Source organism: Megalopta genalis, chromosome 6 (assembly GCF_051020955.1).
Source record: "Megalopta genalis isolate 19385.01 chromosome 6, iyMegGena1_principal, whole genome shotgun sequence".
NCBI classification, from domain to species: Eukaryota; Metazoa; Arthropoda; class Insecta; order Hymenoptera; family Halictidae; genus Megalopta; species Megalopta genalis.
This window is the reverse complement of record NC_135018.1, coordinates 10,962,171-10,979,790: the sequence shown is the minus strand read 5'-3', so window position 1 is coordinate 10,979,790 and position 17,620 is coordinate 10,962,171. Positions and strand designations below refer to the sequence as shown.

The 17,620-nt window shown below is 37.3% G+C and overlaps 1 protein-coding gene and 1 long non-coding RNA gene across 12 annotated transcripts in view; one reads left to right on the top strand and one right to left on the bottom strand.

Moving 5' to 3' along the window:
* The window catches only part of LOC117227300 (Rap GTPase activating protein 1), a 233,194-nt gene that overhangs the window by 85,471 nt on the left and 130,103 nt on the right, over positions 1-17,620 (bottom strand). For 10 of the 11 annotated variants that reach the window (XM_076522810.1, XM_033482425.2, XM_076522812.1 and 7 more), the window contains one exon: positions 993-1,089. In XM_076522810.1, the coding sequence (XP_076378925.1) occupies positions 993-1,089 (97 nt within the window). Of the gene's footprint in view, positions 1-992; positions 1,090-7,337; positions 7,423-17,620 lie in introns of those variants that run through there. The other variant, XM_076522820.1, reaches the window with a different exon arrangement.
* On the top strand, positions 3,535-7,280 carry LOC143259647 (uncharacterized). Its single transcript, XR_013033665.1, has 3 exons — positions 3,535-3,695; positions 4,174-4,407; positions 5,565-7,280. It is a non-coding gene; the product is annotated as an uncharacterized LOC143259647 (long non-coding RNA).

Genomic DNA, 17,620 nt, shown 5'->3' with positions numbered 1-17,620 from the left:
AATATATGCAGTTGGTATATGTTTCATGCCCCAGATGTTTTTTCGTTAACGAGAATATTGTCGAATTCAAAACGTTTTAAACGGTTCAGTTTACCAGTCCTGCTTTCGAGATTCAACAGCCGGTAACATTAGCTACGTGTAAGAACATAATTTCTTGAAAAGCTAGATTGTTGCTTCATAAAGGCTCGCCTGACTGTACACCACAAGCTGCACGCTAAAACCGTAGATTTTCTACGTATAAAATGATCACCGCAATTATGTACCCAAATAGATATCATTTAGAGATTGTGATTTAAGGTGTACATACACTGTGGCGACTGTGTGTTCACCTTTGTTACTCTTTTTTTTAAACATTGATTTAAAATATAGATTTAAGATACAAACAGAAAAACATTGCATTTCATTCGAATGTAAGAAAGAAACGTATTGTCATAAGAAAATATGTGAACGAGAAATTATGATAAGAAGGCGCGAGTCCTGTAGTACAGTATTCCTCCAAAACGGATCTGCTTTAACGCAGTTAGAGACTTGGGAGAACTCTCGGTATAACATGGTATTTTTACTTTAAAAAAAGCACAAAGTACAAGGGAAAATTGCATAAGAATGCGTCGAGGAGATTTTCACGCCTGGAAATATATGAAGATGTCTCAAGAGAATGCAAACAGGTAAAAATAACAGAATTCCTGGGGGAAGCATAGCATGGAAGTAAAATGTACTACAAAAAGAAGATGGATATTTTTCAATAAGTAAAATGGTCTCTCGTATTTTTCCAATATTACAGTATTTCAAACGATACACACTTATTCCGTATTAGTGCAAGTCGCTTTATTTTTGATAAATGTATTTTGTATAAAAAAAATTAAAATGAAGCTATTTTATTAATTTTTCGAAATTAGCTCTGGTTTCGTGTACCATGTGTTTGCGTAACGCGATAATACGATACGTATTTAAAAATTTGAAGCTGATTATGAAACAATTATATTCACGCTTACTTTGATTTTTTCCGGGTTGGCCCCAACATCTTGCCTATCATCTTCCACCGCATTACGACGTGAGTCAGACTCGCAATACTGTTCAAGTTGTTGCCTCCTGAAAAAGAATGAAGCCATTGTTACAAACAGTTTCCAAATTGCAATGTTAAAAATTACCTAAGTTGCATTTGTCTAAAAGAAGTCGATCGACGAAGAATCTTGAAATTTCAGAAAATATGAAGTACTACCAGAGGCGTACCTAATTTATTTATATAGCAAATGCAAATTATAACTTATAACCAAATATACAGATTTTGATTACAAAATAATGACTCCCCTTTACTATTTTTATTTATTTCCATACAAGTGTGGCGGGCTTGAAATACCGTCGCCCTTCTCCTTTTGAAGGTAACAGCTACTTTCGTTATTTATATCATGCCACATCCACCGTTAGGGTAATAGAGTTCACAGGTATACAAAGAGTTGCTAAGCATGTCATTACATTTAACCCTTCTCGTAGCAACCGAATGTATGAGTAATTTTCAAGCTCGCAACACTTTGACTGTCGCGACACCCGTACACGAGTGACGGAATTATCGGGTTGTTGCAAAAGTAATTTCCAAATAGAAATTGCTTTCGCAACGATCCAATATTTGCTCTCAGATTTGAAAATCAATTTCTACGACGATCTATTATATCTTCCTAATTTAATTGGGATCCGCAAAACGTAAGAACGTCTGAAAAGTAATTAATATCGTACAACTTGACTTTTCAATTTTAATTTAATTAGATAAAGTACTTCAATGTAGCAAAACGTTCGAGGATGTTGGCATGACAATCGGAGCGTGAAAATGATTTAATATTTTTAGAAGAATACGAAGAATCGTTGAAGTGGTTACAATAAACGAGTGTGCTCGGTTTTCGCGATAAGGGTTAATATATATATATATATAAATCCTTGTGCCCTAATAAACCTAAAGATCTTTTTCGGTGGATCTTAGTGCGCCCTTCGTTCGATCGAGTCGTATGCTATTTTTATCGCAACTCGTCGTTCCTTATCGTACCCTATAGAACAGTTCAAGGAATAGGCCGTTCATGTCGAAGTATATCAAGGAGCAGATGGGCCGGAACATCGAGTCGTTAAAAGGCTTTTCTCGGCGTTCACGACAAATGTGAAGATTGCCTAATTCGAAGCTTCCCCCCTACGAAGACTGGGCTGAACAAAACAAATGTGCATCTGGCAGCAGCTGCTGACTTTTCGACCGATGCGACGATGACGGTCGCAACATGCTCGATTTTTCTTTTCGTATGGTTGACGTCGATAACTATAGCTCATTGTCAGTATTAGCTTACAAACACTTCGCGTAATTCGTTGTGTTTAACTCTAATTTAGACGTTCTCAACGCTAAACATATTTGCGCATCGAAATGATCTCGACGTGTGTTGCTAAATAGAATTGGTAAGATTCGATTTACTTAGCCATTTCGCCATTTTGATTATAATATACGTGTGTTTGAATTCGAGAATTTATTGCTATGGAAGAAAAAATTTATTGCTATTTATTTATTCCTATGAAAGTGTCTGCATAATTTCAACAATTTTAAAATAGATATTTTCGAGCAACGTGATAGATTTTGTGTCAACGTTAAAGTCAGTTCTTTTCAGAGAAATTACAGGGGCAAGACATAAAAGACAAAGAATAGATGGAACCGAGATGGATGTTGTTTAATCGACTGGAGACTGTTTTGTTTCCCAACATGAATAAACACAAATCTAGTTGTGTTCGAGAATATTTTCAATTTATACACGCACCGTTCCCGCAACAATAACTGAAACGCTCGGATAGCATTGCTTTGCTATCGATTGCGTAAGCGAACATTTGTCACATTCATTTTATCAATGATCTTGTTTTGTGTTCGAAACTTGATCTCTTAAGTCTCTCGGAAATTCTAACATTTATTTGCTCCTTAAATACTTGCCATTTTTTAGCTCTTTTGTTACGGACGTACCCGTTGCCGTTCAAAATACGACGTCACGGTTCACGATTAACAGAGAAGGATACCATTATTCCATAACGGTTGAACAAATCTTGCAGACGTAGTTATATAAATTGCTTGCGTTTCATTTTGATGTACGAGTTTCATTAAATCTTTAACAGTAACAGGATTAAAACTGCACGGGGCACATATTAGCGGAGAATTACCGTCGAGGATCAGAGATTTTATTTTAACCCTAGTTTTTAACGATGCGCGGGGTTGTAGCTTCGAATTTATGACTCGATATTCGACGTTCCACCCCGTCATTTTATAAACGAAACTGTTTTCAGAGGACCAAAGATCATTTCTAGATACTAATTTTCTTATAAAAACGTACGGAATATATGGACACGTACGACGATCGCAAAGTTGAAATAAAATCGATGATTTACTTTCGCGGGGTTACATCAGCGCGACAAACGTTTGCAAAATAGGTTGGAACGTAACGAATTTATGGGACGACCCGGCTATTGGTCATTTCCCGAGCGCAAAAACTCACGAAGATAAACGTACGATGCATTCTGGGTTTCTGCAACTCATCCAGTCGGTCGCTTTCCATTCGATTACGATCGACCCAGTCAGATTCTGTCGTTCGATCGATCCTTCACATACACATCGTCGGCATTTCGTAACGTAACCACGAGAAATAACGGAAGATACGTCCTTGCGACTGGCCAGCAAAAGGACTGTACGTATGAACTAACAGCAATTCGCATAATCCTACATAAAAATACGGTGGATTGCAGCGTATCCGTTTTATTGAGAGAAAAAGTGAACGAAAGATCGCGGCCTTTTTGAAACGAATTTCCACCATAACGGTTGTGAGCATTTCTGGAATTATGCGATCGAGAAAATTTAAAACATTCGGAGAAACTATCTAAAGATGTTCCGTTTAATTGGCGTTAATGTTCTCTGCTGTACAGTAGTTCTATATTGTGATCTATAAATATTAACTTTTAAAATTCTAAACAAAGCAATCACCGATTTATTTTCTGATTACATTTGTTATTTAGCGGTGCTCGTTCTGCAAATGCTGTTTCTCTCAAAACGCTTTCCCTAATCATTCCAATTGCATTCTCGCCTCGTCGAGCGAACTTGCAGTTGAATTTTCTTTTATTATCCGTCCCATACTTTCCCGAGCAAAGTAATTGTCTTGAATTTTTCAGTTGGCTTACTTCAGTTGGAATATCTGGGCAAATTCTACAAGGAGATCAGATTGAATTTCATTAATTATTATCAACCTCGAAATTAAATTGTCTTGGAATGTGGATAAAAAATTGCATGCTACTACGGATTTAATGTATGTATGAAGAATTAATCCGTTTTACCGAGGACTTGAGGAAAGATATTCGCAACGTATGACGTCGAACAGAATTTTTTTACAATAGAAGATACCTAAGGTACCTGGCATTGTTTTTCTTTGATGTACACAAGTGACACGGAATACTGTGATATTCTAAACTCGTGACACAATAATTATATTTTTTAACCCCTTGCCTTACTTTGACGAGTACGACTCGTCATGAAAATTTCTAATAATAACCTATTGAGTATATATGTTATTCTGTCCATTAAAATGTGAATAAAATTCTAATCTCTTGTCATCAATATTTAAGCAATCAAGTAAATTTAGGCACACGATAAGCATCAATTTTCTTTCCCTTCTAAGAAATTATGGTAATCGAGAAATTTCTAATCGCAGTAACTGCGAAGAGAACGATATGTCAAGGGGTTAAAGAGATTTTTCCATCGTCATTTCCATCATAATTATGTTCGACACTATGTTTCATTTTCTATGCATGCACAATATATCTCTACCACAAAGTATTTGAATGACGTCGATTTTTTCATAATAACGAAGTGAAAATAAGTTTAAAAATTGACTTACACTTCTGAAATAACGCGTACGAAATTATTTGTACGTTACAGGATTAAGAAAAAAAAAGTGAACACATACTGTAAGTTTAGGCTAAACTTTCCCTTGGGGTTTCTATTTTTTTAACTTTCCAGTGTACGTTCCAATGGATATTGTCGAGAAATATTCAAAAATCGAAGTTCTGAATCTAGGAATGTAATGAAAATAAGTCACGAATTCGTTTGTTAAAAAGTTATGCGCGTTCGAAGTTGTGACGAATTTCCAGCGTTTCTGACAGATTAGCGTGTCAATGTTGACGCGTACTCATTCGTACTCATGATTCGTCAACTTTGACGCGCGTAACTTTTTAACAAATGAATTCAGGACTTCTTTTTTTTTAATTACATTCCTAGATTCAGGACTTCGATTTTTGGACATATTTCGACGAAATCCATTGGAATGTTGAAACCGGAGAGTCGAAAGAATAGAAACTCCCAAGGAGAAGATTAACCCAAGTTGATTCTCAAGAGCGTCGATAAGAAAGAAATTATATCGAAAAAAAAATAGTGTTTCGAAGATGCTGATTATGCTTCCGTTCTAACCGCAACGTTTATCTTGAATTCCATCGTATCCAGAAGTGTTGCGCATTTAGAAAGCAATATACAATTGGTAAATATCGACACGGGGAAATTGTTTTTTCAGCAAATAAATAGCCAGTTAATCGATCTGGCCCATTGCGAAGCGAGGTTATACAATTTTCAAAGTCCCCCGAGGCGAAGCGAGGAAACATTGTTATCGGTTGGATTTCCACGAAGAATTCTCAGATTCAATAACAACGCGAGCACGTAGCCTAGCGATTGGAGGTTGCGAAAGAAGGTCGAACGAACGAGAAAGCGGCCAACCAACCGGGCGGCCAGTCAGCCAGTCAGCCAGCCGGTCTACCTCGACAAGGCAAATCGGCGAGCTTCTAAAACGAACTGCAATCTTTCTGCGGCTGGCATTTATCGTCGTATCTGTCGATAATCGCGCATTCCTCTTCGTCAAGCGCCATAAAGGACCGACGCGGCGCGTGTGGCGCGGCAGCGGCCTAGTGTCGCGGGGTGTCGCGCCATAGCTGGCGCGATTACGCTCGCAATCGAGCCGGTCCGTAGCGAACTGGAAACCCGTTTTTCGTGGCCAAAATCGTATTTTCGATGTTTTCGCCACTTCGCAAAATTTGTCCACACATATGCAAACTTGAAAATCCATAATGCCAGCCATTTTAGATAATTATGCGCGCGGGTACGTCGCACTGACGATAAAGTTCGGAGACGCAAAGTGAAAACAATTATTCTAAGAACTCATTATGTACTAACAGGTTTGAAATTAATGTTTTATCGTTGAACACACACAGGTTCGTTATTTGTGTAGTTTCTAAGAATTATTTAATCTATGTACGAACGCCGCGATATTTACAACAATTTAAATATTGCGAAGTGTTTTCGTAAAATGTCTAGGAGTTCATGAAATATTTTCTTTTCTAACGATACACAAAATTTCGGAATCAATTTTTTTTTTCATGAAAAATGGAAGCTTCGATGTGTATTTTTGAGTTCATAATACTCTAGCTGATGTCGAGACGAGTGTACATTGTAACTTTGAATCTTAAAGTAACGTTAAAATCATTTCGGTGACAAAAATAGGATTTTAGCCCATTGTCCAAGAAAGAGCTACGAAACTTTTGTTATTTCGTTGACAAAAATTAAGTAAATTCTCCCCAATTTTGCTTCAGCTTGTAAACAAAAATAGGCAATTTAGGAAGAGGAGATATGATTATTATTCGAGCCTTGCCGTTCATTTTTATAATTGCCGATTGTCAACAGCTACAAAAACGAGGCACAAGGCTCGAATAATCGTACCTCCTCTTCCCAAATTATCCATGTTTGTTTACAAACTGAAGGAAAATTGGGGAGAATTTACTGTACTACTTAACTCGTTGCACTACAAACGAGGGTCAATTCACTAGATATAAACGAGACAACACATTTGATTCTTCTGCTACGAAAACATAGAAATGAAAGTAAATGAATGAATGATATAAAATGAAATGAAATGAATGATATGAACGAGACAACATTTGATTCTTCTGCTACAAAAACTTAGAAATGAAAGTAAATGAAGACGTATATGAGTACGTAAACAAAGATGAAAAAGTGCTGCAACGTAGAGCTGTGAAAAAGATCGTATTAAAAATATATAATAACCGTTTTAAATATATATATATTATGAACATAATAAATATTTCCTTCGCAATTATAATCTTTCGAAGCTGTAGATTGCAAAACACAGGAACTAGATCGAGTGTCTTAATAATCATTGTGATCGGTTGGAAATAATATGTATATTGAAATTCTTGAAATAATTAAATTTTCTTGCTGTACTAAATTTTATTCCTCGTGTTGATCATAAACGCATAAAAGCCGAGGCAAAACTTACCGCATTCGTAGGAACGAATAGTTTCGTTATGTTTCCCAATGGTAGACTCGCAACTCTAAATGTGATCGCTGTAACTTCCTCTACCGTAGTAAACAGACAAATTTATTGACTAGCACGTTAGCATCGCGACGTGTCGTACCGTTTAAGACCGAAATTGTTTCTGACCTATAGAACCAACAGTTAATTGGATGCTCGAAGCACTCTGGGAGATTGCCACGAAATTATAGGAAGAAGTGTTGGTATCAATCTCGTCGCGTCAAAGCAAACAGCGGTGTTTGCGAAGCATCGCGAACGATTTCCTGGGAACGATGCGGCAACCTTCAATGAAAGTGAACTGTTAACACTGTTCCTGCTAATCTTTTAAGCTAACAATCTCATAACAGTTCCCAAAGGAATGGGAAAACTCGCGCTGGGTGTGATTGAATGGATAGAGTTTGCAAGAAACTCTAAGTTAGAACGAGTAAGAATAAGTTTGCGGGAAAAACGAATCGGAGGAGCAGAATGACACTCCTTAGATATTTGTTTCACAAGTAAATTGGATTTCGAGATTGCCAATAGATTGCGCAGATCTTCAGGCAATATTTCTCTCCCATTTATCTTTCGAATCGAAACGATATCTCGATCACTGGCCAAAAAATTCAACGCGAGTCGCATATAAACCAGAAGTGTTTTCATTATTTCATAAGGATCAAGAATTCACACCAACTTCCTCGGCAGACTATTTCTGCAGCATTCTCTTCCCAGAAAGTTCAGTGAACTATAATTGGCTGACCTTGCATATCAATGTAAGTCGGGGCTATTACACGGAATAGTAAATCCTACTCGATAGACAATAAAGTGTCTATTAGACTAATTGTAAGGTAGCCTAAGGCAACTTTGAAACGAGCAACACCGAGTTTATCCACCGAGTGTGTCAATAGTAGACGCGCTTAAACCAAGCCGCTTCGAAATCGAATCTTTTTGAAAACAAACAATCCTGTAACAAAATACCTCGAGTTTACATTTGTTCTTTAACACGTTGACTGCCGCGTCACCCGTATTCGGGTGACAGCAAAAGTTCTCATCAGGCCACGTCACCTGTAATTCGGGTGACGCTGATTTGACTACTTACAAAGGATTTCCGAAAATATTTCGACAAATATACTACAGGAGGTAATGAGACTATTGAATTCTTATAAAAATGGTTTATTAAAAAAATTATTCGCAGTGTATAACATTAAAACATTCTCTGCAAGGTTGAGGTTGATCAGGACAGCTTGGACAAAAAGTTGTTTGTTTTTTCAGATATGCTCGTGCCTCTGATCGGTCCATTTCGTATCTTTTATTTGAACTGTAGCTTCCTCGGTATCATCAACATTTCTTTCTTCTTCCATGACCAATTCTCTCGTAAAATCTCGTCAATAGTATCTTCATAACATTCATTATCGCTAAGATTATATTTATCAGTATCCAAATCAGAATCTGACGATGTAATTTTATTTATGCTTCTCCTTCCGGGCAAACCGATCTCTTTTCATTATTGAAAAAAAATAAGGGCAGAGATTTTAAAGTTATACCATTCGGTGCTCGGCAAAGATTCCAACTGTTCATGCAGGAACAGAAACAGATATGAATTAACAGCGCACGCTTCCTATAGCGGCACGGGTGGCCTGTAGGAGATTTTGTTGTAAATACGCGTGGCAGTCAACGTGTTAACCACAGCTTCGACCGCGATTTTTCATTAAGTTCTTCCGAAACATCTGAAATCGAATACATTTCGCAAAAAATGATCGAAACAATGACGAGCTGAAACAAACATAACCTCGACAAGCAGACATTTCTCCGTGGCGATTTTACTCGTCGTGTTACAAATGAAGAGTCGATCGAAAATCTGTGACGAAACAAAGAAAACGCGGCGTTGCCACAGAGGCAAGCTAGGAAAGATGAAAAACGATTCCACAGTTGTACGCGATGAGACGAGTTAATTTCTGAAATGATCTGGAGCGTAACGGGCGCGTGATACACATCACTAAATAACGCTTCGCATCCAATAGATGGAGCCGAGTTGCCGGCAATTAGTTTGGAATTACGGTGTACCGATTATGCGAGACGTATGATCGACAACGGTCGAGTTTTCGATATATATATATATATACATATAGCTTGTTCGACTTATTGCCGACGACATCGATCAGTACAAGCAGCTGTAATAACAGTCGTTAGCTGGATAGTAAAACTAATCAAAATGCGACACGGGATACAGTTATAATTCGTGCTGCTCATCGATTTAGCCGATCGCTTGGCATCGCTGATATAATACCCGACGCAATTGTCCGCGTATTGTATTTACATATATTGGCCGCGCAGAATTTCTGTTTTCAGCAACAAGTACATAAGCTCAGGTCGCTCGTAACTATTACGCAGCCGTACCGCGCCGCGCCGCGCGCCGCCCGGCGCCGACCGCGACAAGAGCTATGGGCGTATGGGGCACCGATAAGCGCGCTCGCTGACCTGAATAACTACGATTTTTGCCAATTTGACATTTTGCTGGGAAATTTAGACTCCCTCGGTTATTACGCGAATCTTTTTTCGCAATTTTCTGTCCGCGGTATTGGCAGGTCGAGTGCCTCACCGACGAAACATTCATTTCCAATTGATAGCGAAAGATGAAAATAAATCTTTTGTACTGATTTTTAGGAAGCGAACAACCAAGAAACAGTCGTTTCGAGCATTCAAACGATAGAAGCAATATATTTTTATATTTATGTTATAGCAGGTATATTTTACTGTCTTCATCGGGATAAGGATTGATAAATTCGAAATGATAATTAATAGTGCAACTTGCATATTAATATTTATCTCTAACGATAAGTGAATACTTCAACTCTTGTATTTATTTCATTAGATATACAGTGGAACTTCGATCATACGAATCGCTGATATCACAATTTGTTATTGTCTACATTGAAGAATGTAGCATTGTATTACATATCAACAAAGTTGGTTAATATGTGTTAATTAATATTATAAAACAGTATATCATTTAATTGTGGTCAATGGGTTATTTAGTTATAACTCACAGAATAAAAATGTATTGGCATCATTCAAAAGAAGGATAGTAGAATAGCGTTCAATAAAGACAAAAGATAATGGGAAACAATTGTTCTCTTTTCATAGGTTCTAAGTACTTTGTCTACGGTGCCTTTCGGAAAGACGATCCTGGTTCACACGTGCTGTGTATTGAAACAGGTTGCAGACACAGGAGATGATAATAATTAGCAAGCCACATTCGTGCAAAGACAATTCGTTAATTTCCATACGGAGCGGAATCTCAAAGAACCTGCGCGTTATCGTCCCGTTTATCGATAATAGCGCATTCCTTTTCATCTGCTACCGTAAATAACCCATGTGCCTGTTCCTAGCGCCGCGGTATTCCATAGCGTGCCACCATGTCACGCAGTTGTAAATTAAATTATACCGTACTATTATACCGAAGCATTGCGTCTTATCTCGAATTGTTTCTCACATCGATTAAGGCGAGTTGTTTTGCGTCACGACTTACAGTGGAGCGTGAAATTTAAGTATTTTTCTCACTTGTTCCACCCCCTACCGTTTATCAAACTGTAAGGCAATGAAAATGCGAAATGTTTCAGATGTTAGTTACGCGTGTCTTGTGATTGATAATTAGACTGCAGATTTTATGTATTTCTGAAAAACGTGAGGAAATTTAAAATGGTAGAGATTAAAAGATTTACTATTACTATTATTTAGATTTACTATTATTTAAGATTACAATTTACAAGATTTACTATTATTTAAGATTACAATTTATACTTTATATATTATTTTCCCTTCATATGTTACTTTCAACTTTTTTATTAAAACTATCCTAAGGTTTCCTCTTTTGAGATTATGTAGGGTGGGTCGGAATTCGTAGTACAACTAAGCAGGGGCTGATTCTACGTGAAAAAATAAGGGAAAAGTTTAGTATTACATTTTTTTTAATACATTTTTTTAGTTGTCTATTCTTCTATCGCAGCTGTCTCCGGCTATGGTAATGTTTACATACATTGACAATGATGGAAACATTCCGTTTTACTACTGCACGTTGCTCGGAAGAAGTCCGTCGTTTCGGCAGAGGGACACGAATGCAGTCCCCATTTTTCTTGGTAAACTAGGAGACCCACAAGATAATCGACGCGAGGAGCAAGGGTCTTTCGCTCGCTTCACCTAATCACGTTTCTTATTCAGAGAGCGCGTAACTTAGTCAATAATAAATAAAAGTCTGGAATAAAAAAAAATTTGAAGAGGCTAGGTGGAGCGGGCGATCGATTTCCCCTACTCCTTGCGTCATTTAGTTTATGCATACGCACACACAGCCACAGAAAGCACAGGCGCACGCGTCTGATGTGCTCCTAGCTGAAAATGGCGATCACGGGGGGACGTGACGGCGTTGTTTGTTTTTATTCGGCCGGATTCAAGTCCCTCATTTCGTAGAAATTCAGTGTGCGGCTAATTTGGAGCCCCTGGGAAGGGATCATTTCTGCCAATAAGGGAAACGCGTTTACCCTACTTCTGCGAGGACGTTAACACATTGACGACCGCGCCGAAAGCATCTAAAAATTTCATAGAATTCAAGTATTTTAATCAATTAAATTAAACTTGCAAAGCAAAATTATATAACATCGATAACTACTTCAACATTCTTATCAATTGTGAATCTTAATAAAATGAAGAAATTTTTATGGATTAGCATGAAAATGAAATTTTAAATCATTTCGTCATCCGCATACGGGTGATGCGCGGCAGTCAAAGTGTTAACATGGATGGGTTGATGGGAATCGGTCCTACACTTCTATAAACAAATTTTAAAATCGATTTTCTCGTAAACGAAATCTCGAATAAAAGGATGTTATACCAAATTTGTTCCTTACATTCTCACGTAGAATCGCCCTTTGCTCTGTTGTCCTGCGAATTCCGACCCATTCTGTATATGCACACGGAAATAAATAAATTCGCTGCTTCTCAATTGAAAGAACAGTGGCGACTTCTACATATAAATCTCTGCATTCGGTGCAAAATCGAAAGGAAAATACTACGCACAGAAATTACTTTTCTTTAACCTGTGGTAAAAGAAAATTTCTTTCCAAAAGTCCTTCTAAAAGTTTCTTTTACACAGATTGCATTGCACTCATTCTTCTAGAACAAATCTATGATTGAAAAGAGTCCATGGAAATCGCTTTGAGACATTATTTGCTAACATTAAAGTAAACTCCAACACCGGCAAATTGTATTCAGAAGAAGCTTAAGAAGAATGCATGAATGAAACATAGCGTTTAAAAAGTACGGTACAGCATTTGTTCCCATAGGGAACGGGTTTCGACGAGAGCCGCACGTGCAGCCGTCTCGTGAAATAAAAGGACGAGTTCAATTAAACGAGTTAATTTAATAAGCGCCCATGACGAGGCGGGACAAGTACCACGGCTGGACGCTTCGGTACGACCAGAAAGAAAATTAACGCACGCTACGGTGAACTTTCTAATAGATGTCTCATTTTCTAGGACATTCTGGATAGAATTGGAACGGCACGTAACAACGTGTTATCCTCCCCATTACGATTCTGCAAATCGATTGGCGTCCCTGCAAATTGTAGAACTCTTTGCGCTCGAACGCCGACTCCGAGGCGCCACGGAAAATTTTTACCATAATTGGAAATAACTTGCATTTTTTACTCGATAAATTGCTAATACTTCGAGGCATGGGTAAACACTTAATTTTCCTTGTTTCTACAATATTCTGTATCGTAGAATATTTGCGGGTTCTACAAAATTAACCCTTTGCACTCGAAGCGATTTAACCTCCGTCACGCAGCCATTTCTTCTTCCGATTTATTTTCATTTTGTTTATATGGAATTAAATAATTGCACACAGATCACACTTAAGTATTTAGCAATTTATGAAAAACAGACAGATTTAGGTTATGAATTATGATATGGTATTTTTAACCCTTTTTCGCAAGCACTAATAACAGTCTCCTCAAAGAACCGGGCTATTGGTGAAAGACTTTAATAATTGGAAAAATTGTTAATAGAATTTGTTAATAGAAATTTAATTAGAAATTATATTTGTTAATAGAAATTTAATTAGAAATTTAAAATTATAATAGAATTTTAATAGAAAATTAAATTATAATATCTTTTGTGTGTGTTGTGTACATAATGAAATTATATGTTAGCAACTTTTGGAATTAGATACATATTTCTGATGTCACCATTCGAATGCAAACCCTGAGTGGAAATTTTTATTAAATATAACGAATTTAACAGTAAGAGAGCAAATAATTGTAGGCATGGAAACAAACTAAAATTTTTCACACAAATTATGAATCGTTTAAAAATATTATTAATCTGTAAAACTCGCGTAACTTCGAAAGACAAATCACATTTGTTCAGTGCTTTCATCAAAACTCGAATGATTTCAGATATTTCAAGGTAAATCTAGTCTTTTTATTGGAACGTTGAATCTCAGCCCCCTGCGGATTCAGAGAACAAATGGCCATAGAAAATGCATTATCGGTGTCACCGCCATCCTTTCAAGAGTCTTTGTGCCGTTTCTCTCCTTTCATTAAGAGGACAGTTTTTCTTTTGTTTCTTTTGTTCTGCCCGAGGTACAGTTATTATTCTTTGGAAGAAACAGCGTGTTTTTCCGTTTCGGCCATCAAGACGTTATCACGTTGTCGCAACGTCCCCGTTTCGTTCTGAATGCAGTTTTCTGAGCAGCTGGATGGTAACAGATTTTAACAGGTAATTAAGTATATTAAGAACACAGAAAATATAAGGAAAGTAATGTAAAGGAATGATAGCTCTACAGAGACTTCATTTCTGAGGTAAAGTGAAGAATAATCAGTGGAAGATCATTAAAAGCCTTGATTATTATTATTATCATTTCGTACTGTTTTCTTTTATCATCGATTGAAAGAATTTCTACGCTCAATGTGTGAATAATTTATCAGAACCAACGTTTACCATATTTGATTAAATGCTTTTACCAACCCATGATTTATATTTCTAAGGGAAGCGTCAGTCATAGTGTCTGTCTACCCTACTCCAAACAAGCAAACGTCATCAATCTAAAATAATTGTGATCGAGTAGCTATTACAACCGATAGTGTACGCGGGGATTCATCTTTCGAAAAACAGACTATAGACGCCAATACCATCTCTCTTTAGTATTCCATTTCGATCACTCTCAATATGACTGATTTTCCAGCCCCGTCACTTGATAGAAACGTAACGAATCTATGCGGATACAGTAATTTCTCCCTAATTCGCGCTCGGATTTTCCACAAAAATGGACAATTTGGGAAGAGGAGATACGATTATTCGAGCCCTGCGTCTCGCTTTTATAGTTGTTGACAATCAGTAACTATAAAAACAAGCCGGAAGGCTCGAATAATCGTATCTCCTCTTCCCAAATTTATCCATTTTCTGAAAGCAAATTGAGGAGAATTTACTGTATTCGGTCATTCGAACATCAAAACTTTTACCACAGTGGCACAGAGAAGCTTGTACCTTTAATCTCACAAACGATAGAGTCGTTTAAAATCGGGATAGATTCCCGAACACTTAATTAATTTCTAAATTCGACAGTTATTTGCTGAAATTACGTAGTTGTTGATGAACATCCACTACGGTTTATTAGGTTATCCAATGAATTCGAAATACGACGACAGTTATTGCTCGAGGAAGCCGTAAAAATTATGTCCCTGCACGGCAACATCCAATCGTGTTGCTCAAATTACGAAAGAAGCGATGTTTAACTCGGGATAGGAAATTCTTCCGCACACGACATGCTCATCCGATTTAGCCCCGAGTGATTAAGACTGGTTTCAGTCATTACTACACTACTTTGCTGTTCTACGCTTCAACGGTGCCCGGGAATATATCGATGAATTTATCGCGTGAAAGACATCAAGCTTTTTTTTTTTAACACGATAGTATCCTGCACGGAAGATGAAGGATAGTCATTGGCATCAATGAACTACTACATTCGATGACTCAATTAGCTTTCATGTTATTTCGTTGTGCACATTTTGTAATTCATTACTTTCTTCTTACATCCTATGACAACTATAAAATTCATATCAGTTCTAATTACATTAAAAAGTATGGTACTTTACGATAGGTGTCTCTTTATTCAATTAATTAAGTTAGTATACTGAATTTGCTCCATGTGTGGATAATCGAAACAATGTTTTGAAATTTTATTTTTAAATTTCGCGAAGAACGTGTCAGTCGACAGATATACGTATAAAAGCATGTATACGCGTGTGAAATATTTATAAACTCGTTATTTTTATAACATGCACACACATTCTAGAATACTCGTACTTTTAAAAGATGTAAAAAAAATTGATCTTGTCCAAAGATCCAAAATCAGAATACACACGTCGATCGAATCAGAATACACTACCACGTCGATTAATAGCTTCGCAATCTTGAGTAAACGATTTTCAATATTATAATATTAACATATAATATTGATATACAATAATTTTCAATTATTTCTATATTTTGGTAACGTACACAATGGTCGAAGATTATGAACCATTGAAAGCAGAAAGACTGGAAGTCATTATAAGTCGAACAACTTAATTTGTAGATGAAGAAGCATGAACTAAAATGCAATAGTTCTGTAAAATATTCTAGAAATGCGATAACATAAAAAATTGTTACAATTCTTTTATATAAGCCACTTTCAAGTTTTAACTTAAAATCGTTATTGAATTGGAAGATACCCAATAAAATATTAAATTAAATATGATTGAATAATATTAAATCGAACTGGCAAAAAATTGACATACATCACTCTTGCTTTAAACGGCTTCGTATACAGGTGGACGAACTGTTCCGTTTCTGAGTAATTTTGCTCACGAACTCGTGTCGTTATCGTAGAAATTGCGGAACTCTAACGATCGATACGCGTCGCCAATTAAGCCGATTATTTGCGACATTGGAGCGTGCACTATGAAAAGGAGTATGCTCAGGCATGTCCTAGCAATTAATGAAGCCGTGGCGAAAAGAAAGTATCTGCCAGGAAAGGAAAAAGAACGAACGCATGGAGATTCATGGTAGAGTTGTTTCATCACGAGAGCCAATTCGAAAGGATCCCCGATTCATCCAATACTCTTTGTTCCAGTTTTCACTCATCATTTGGAGAATAAAGGAAGAGGCGGGATTTTGTCACGCACGGACTTGTGAACGCGTCCATGACATTGGTGACAACGAGCCATCTCGATAACGGATAGCTTTCTCCTTCGCGTTCTACACGATGCGAACAATTTTTCACGCGTTTCGACCATTTGTCACGCGATCGTTCGCCAGTTCGACGCAAAACAGTTCACGTTTCGATCGCCGGAGTTCACGTTACTATACATAGTTGTACAGTGAGTTACATGCTCTACCGATGTGCCTCGAAACCGTGTACCAAACCGATCCAGAGTCATCGTTGACAAATACGTTGACTCCGACACACGGCGACTTTCTAATGGTTGCGTGTGTCATCCGGTGACCGAAGTTTCGCGATGTAACGGGTTCTGGTATTAACGCATCAATTAAAGTATCAATTAAAAGGACGCCGGGACCGCGTTCGCGTTACTTCGCGCGACCGTGGGAGTTATCGATGACTTTGGCCTTTATGAAACAGGAGAGAATATCGACAGTAGTACACTGTAATTACAAAGCGGGCCGACAGCTGCACTCCACGATTTTTTAATATCACCCTTTGAACTGGTTTTCGTGATCTCGCGCTGCTATTAATTAGCAGGATCCTTCGGTGCTTCGCGTCTGTCTCTCTTTCAGCCTCCACTTTATTCTTCTTTGAATACGTTTCAAATTATGGGATAGGATGGATCAGACAGATTTCGTCATCCGGCCCTTCAATCAATCGGAATTTGTACAAAAGTTCCTTGTGCTCGTGCCACCAAATTGAAGTGATCATTATTGCCACGAAAAGTTGCAGAGATATTTCGTTTGTCGTGAAAATCAGTCTCAAGAACAATGATCTCCAAACCCTTTTTTACTTAGTATTACAGTTAGATCGGCACGAAGCGACGCTCAGATGCAAATGTGTCAGTTGTTCGAACGTTATGAAAGTGTTTAAAAAAAAAAATGGAAAGATAATACTACGTTATATAAGGAAGAATTACTTTCTTTAACGATACAATTGAGATTCTATTTTTAGAATCGTACGAGAAACAGACGTGCATAGTTCGAAGGTAAGTAGCACATAGTGAGAGTTATCTT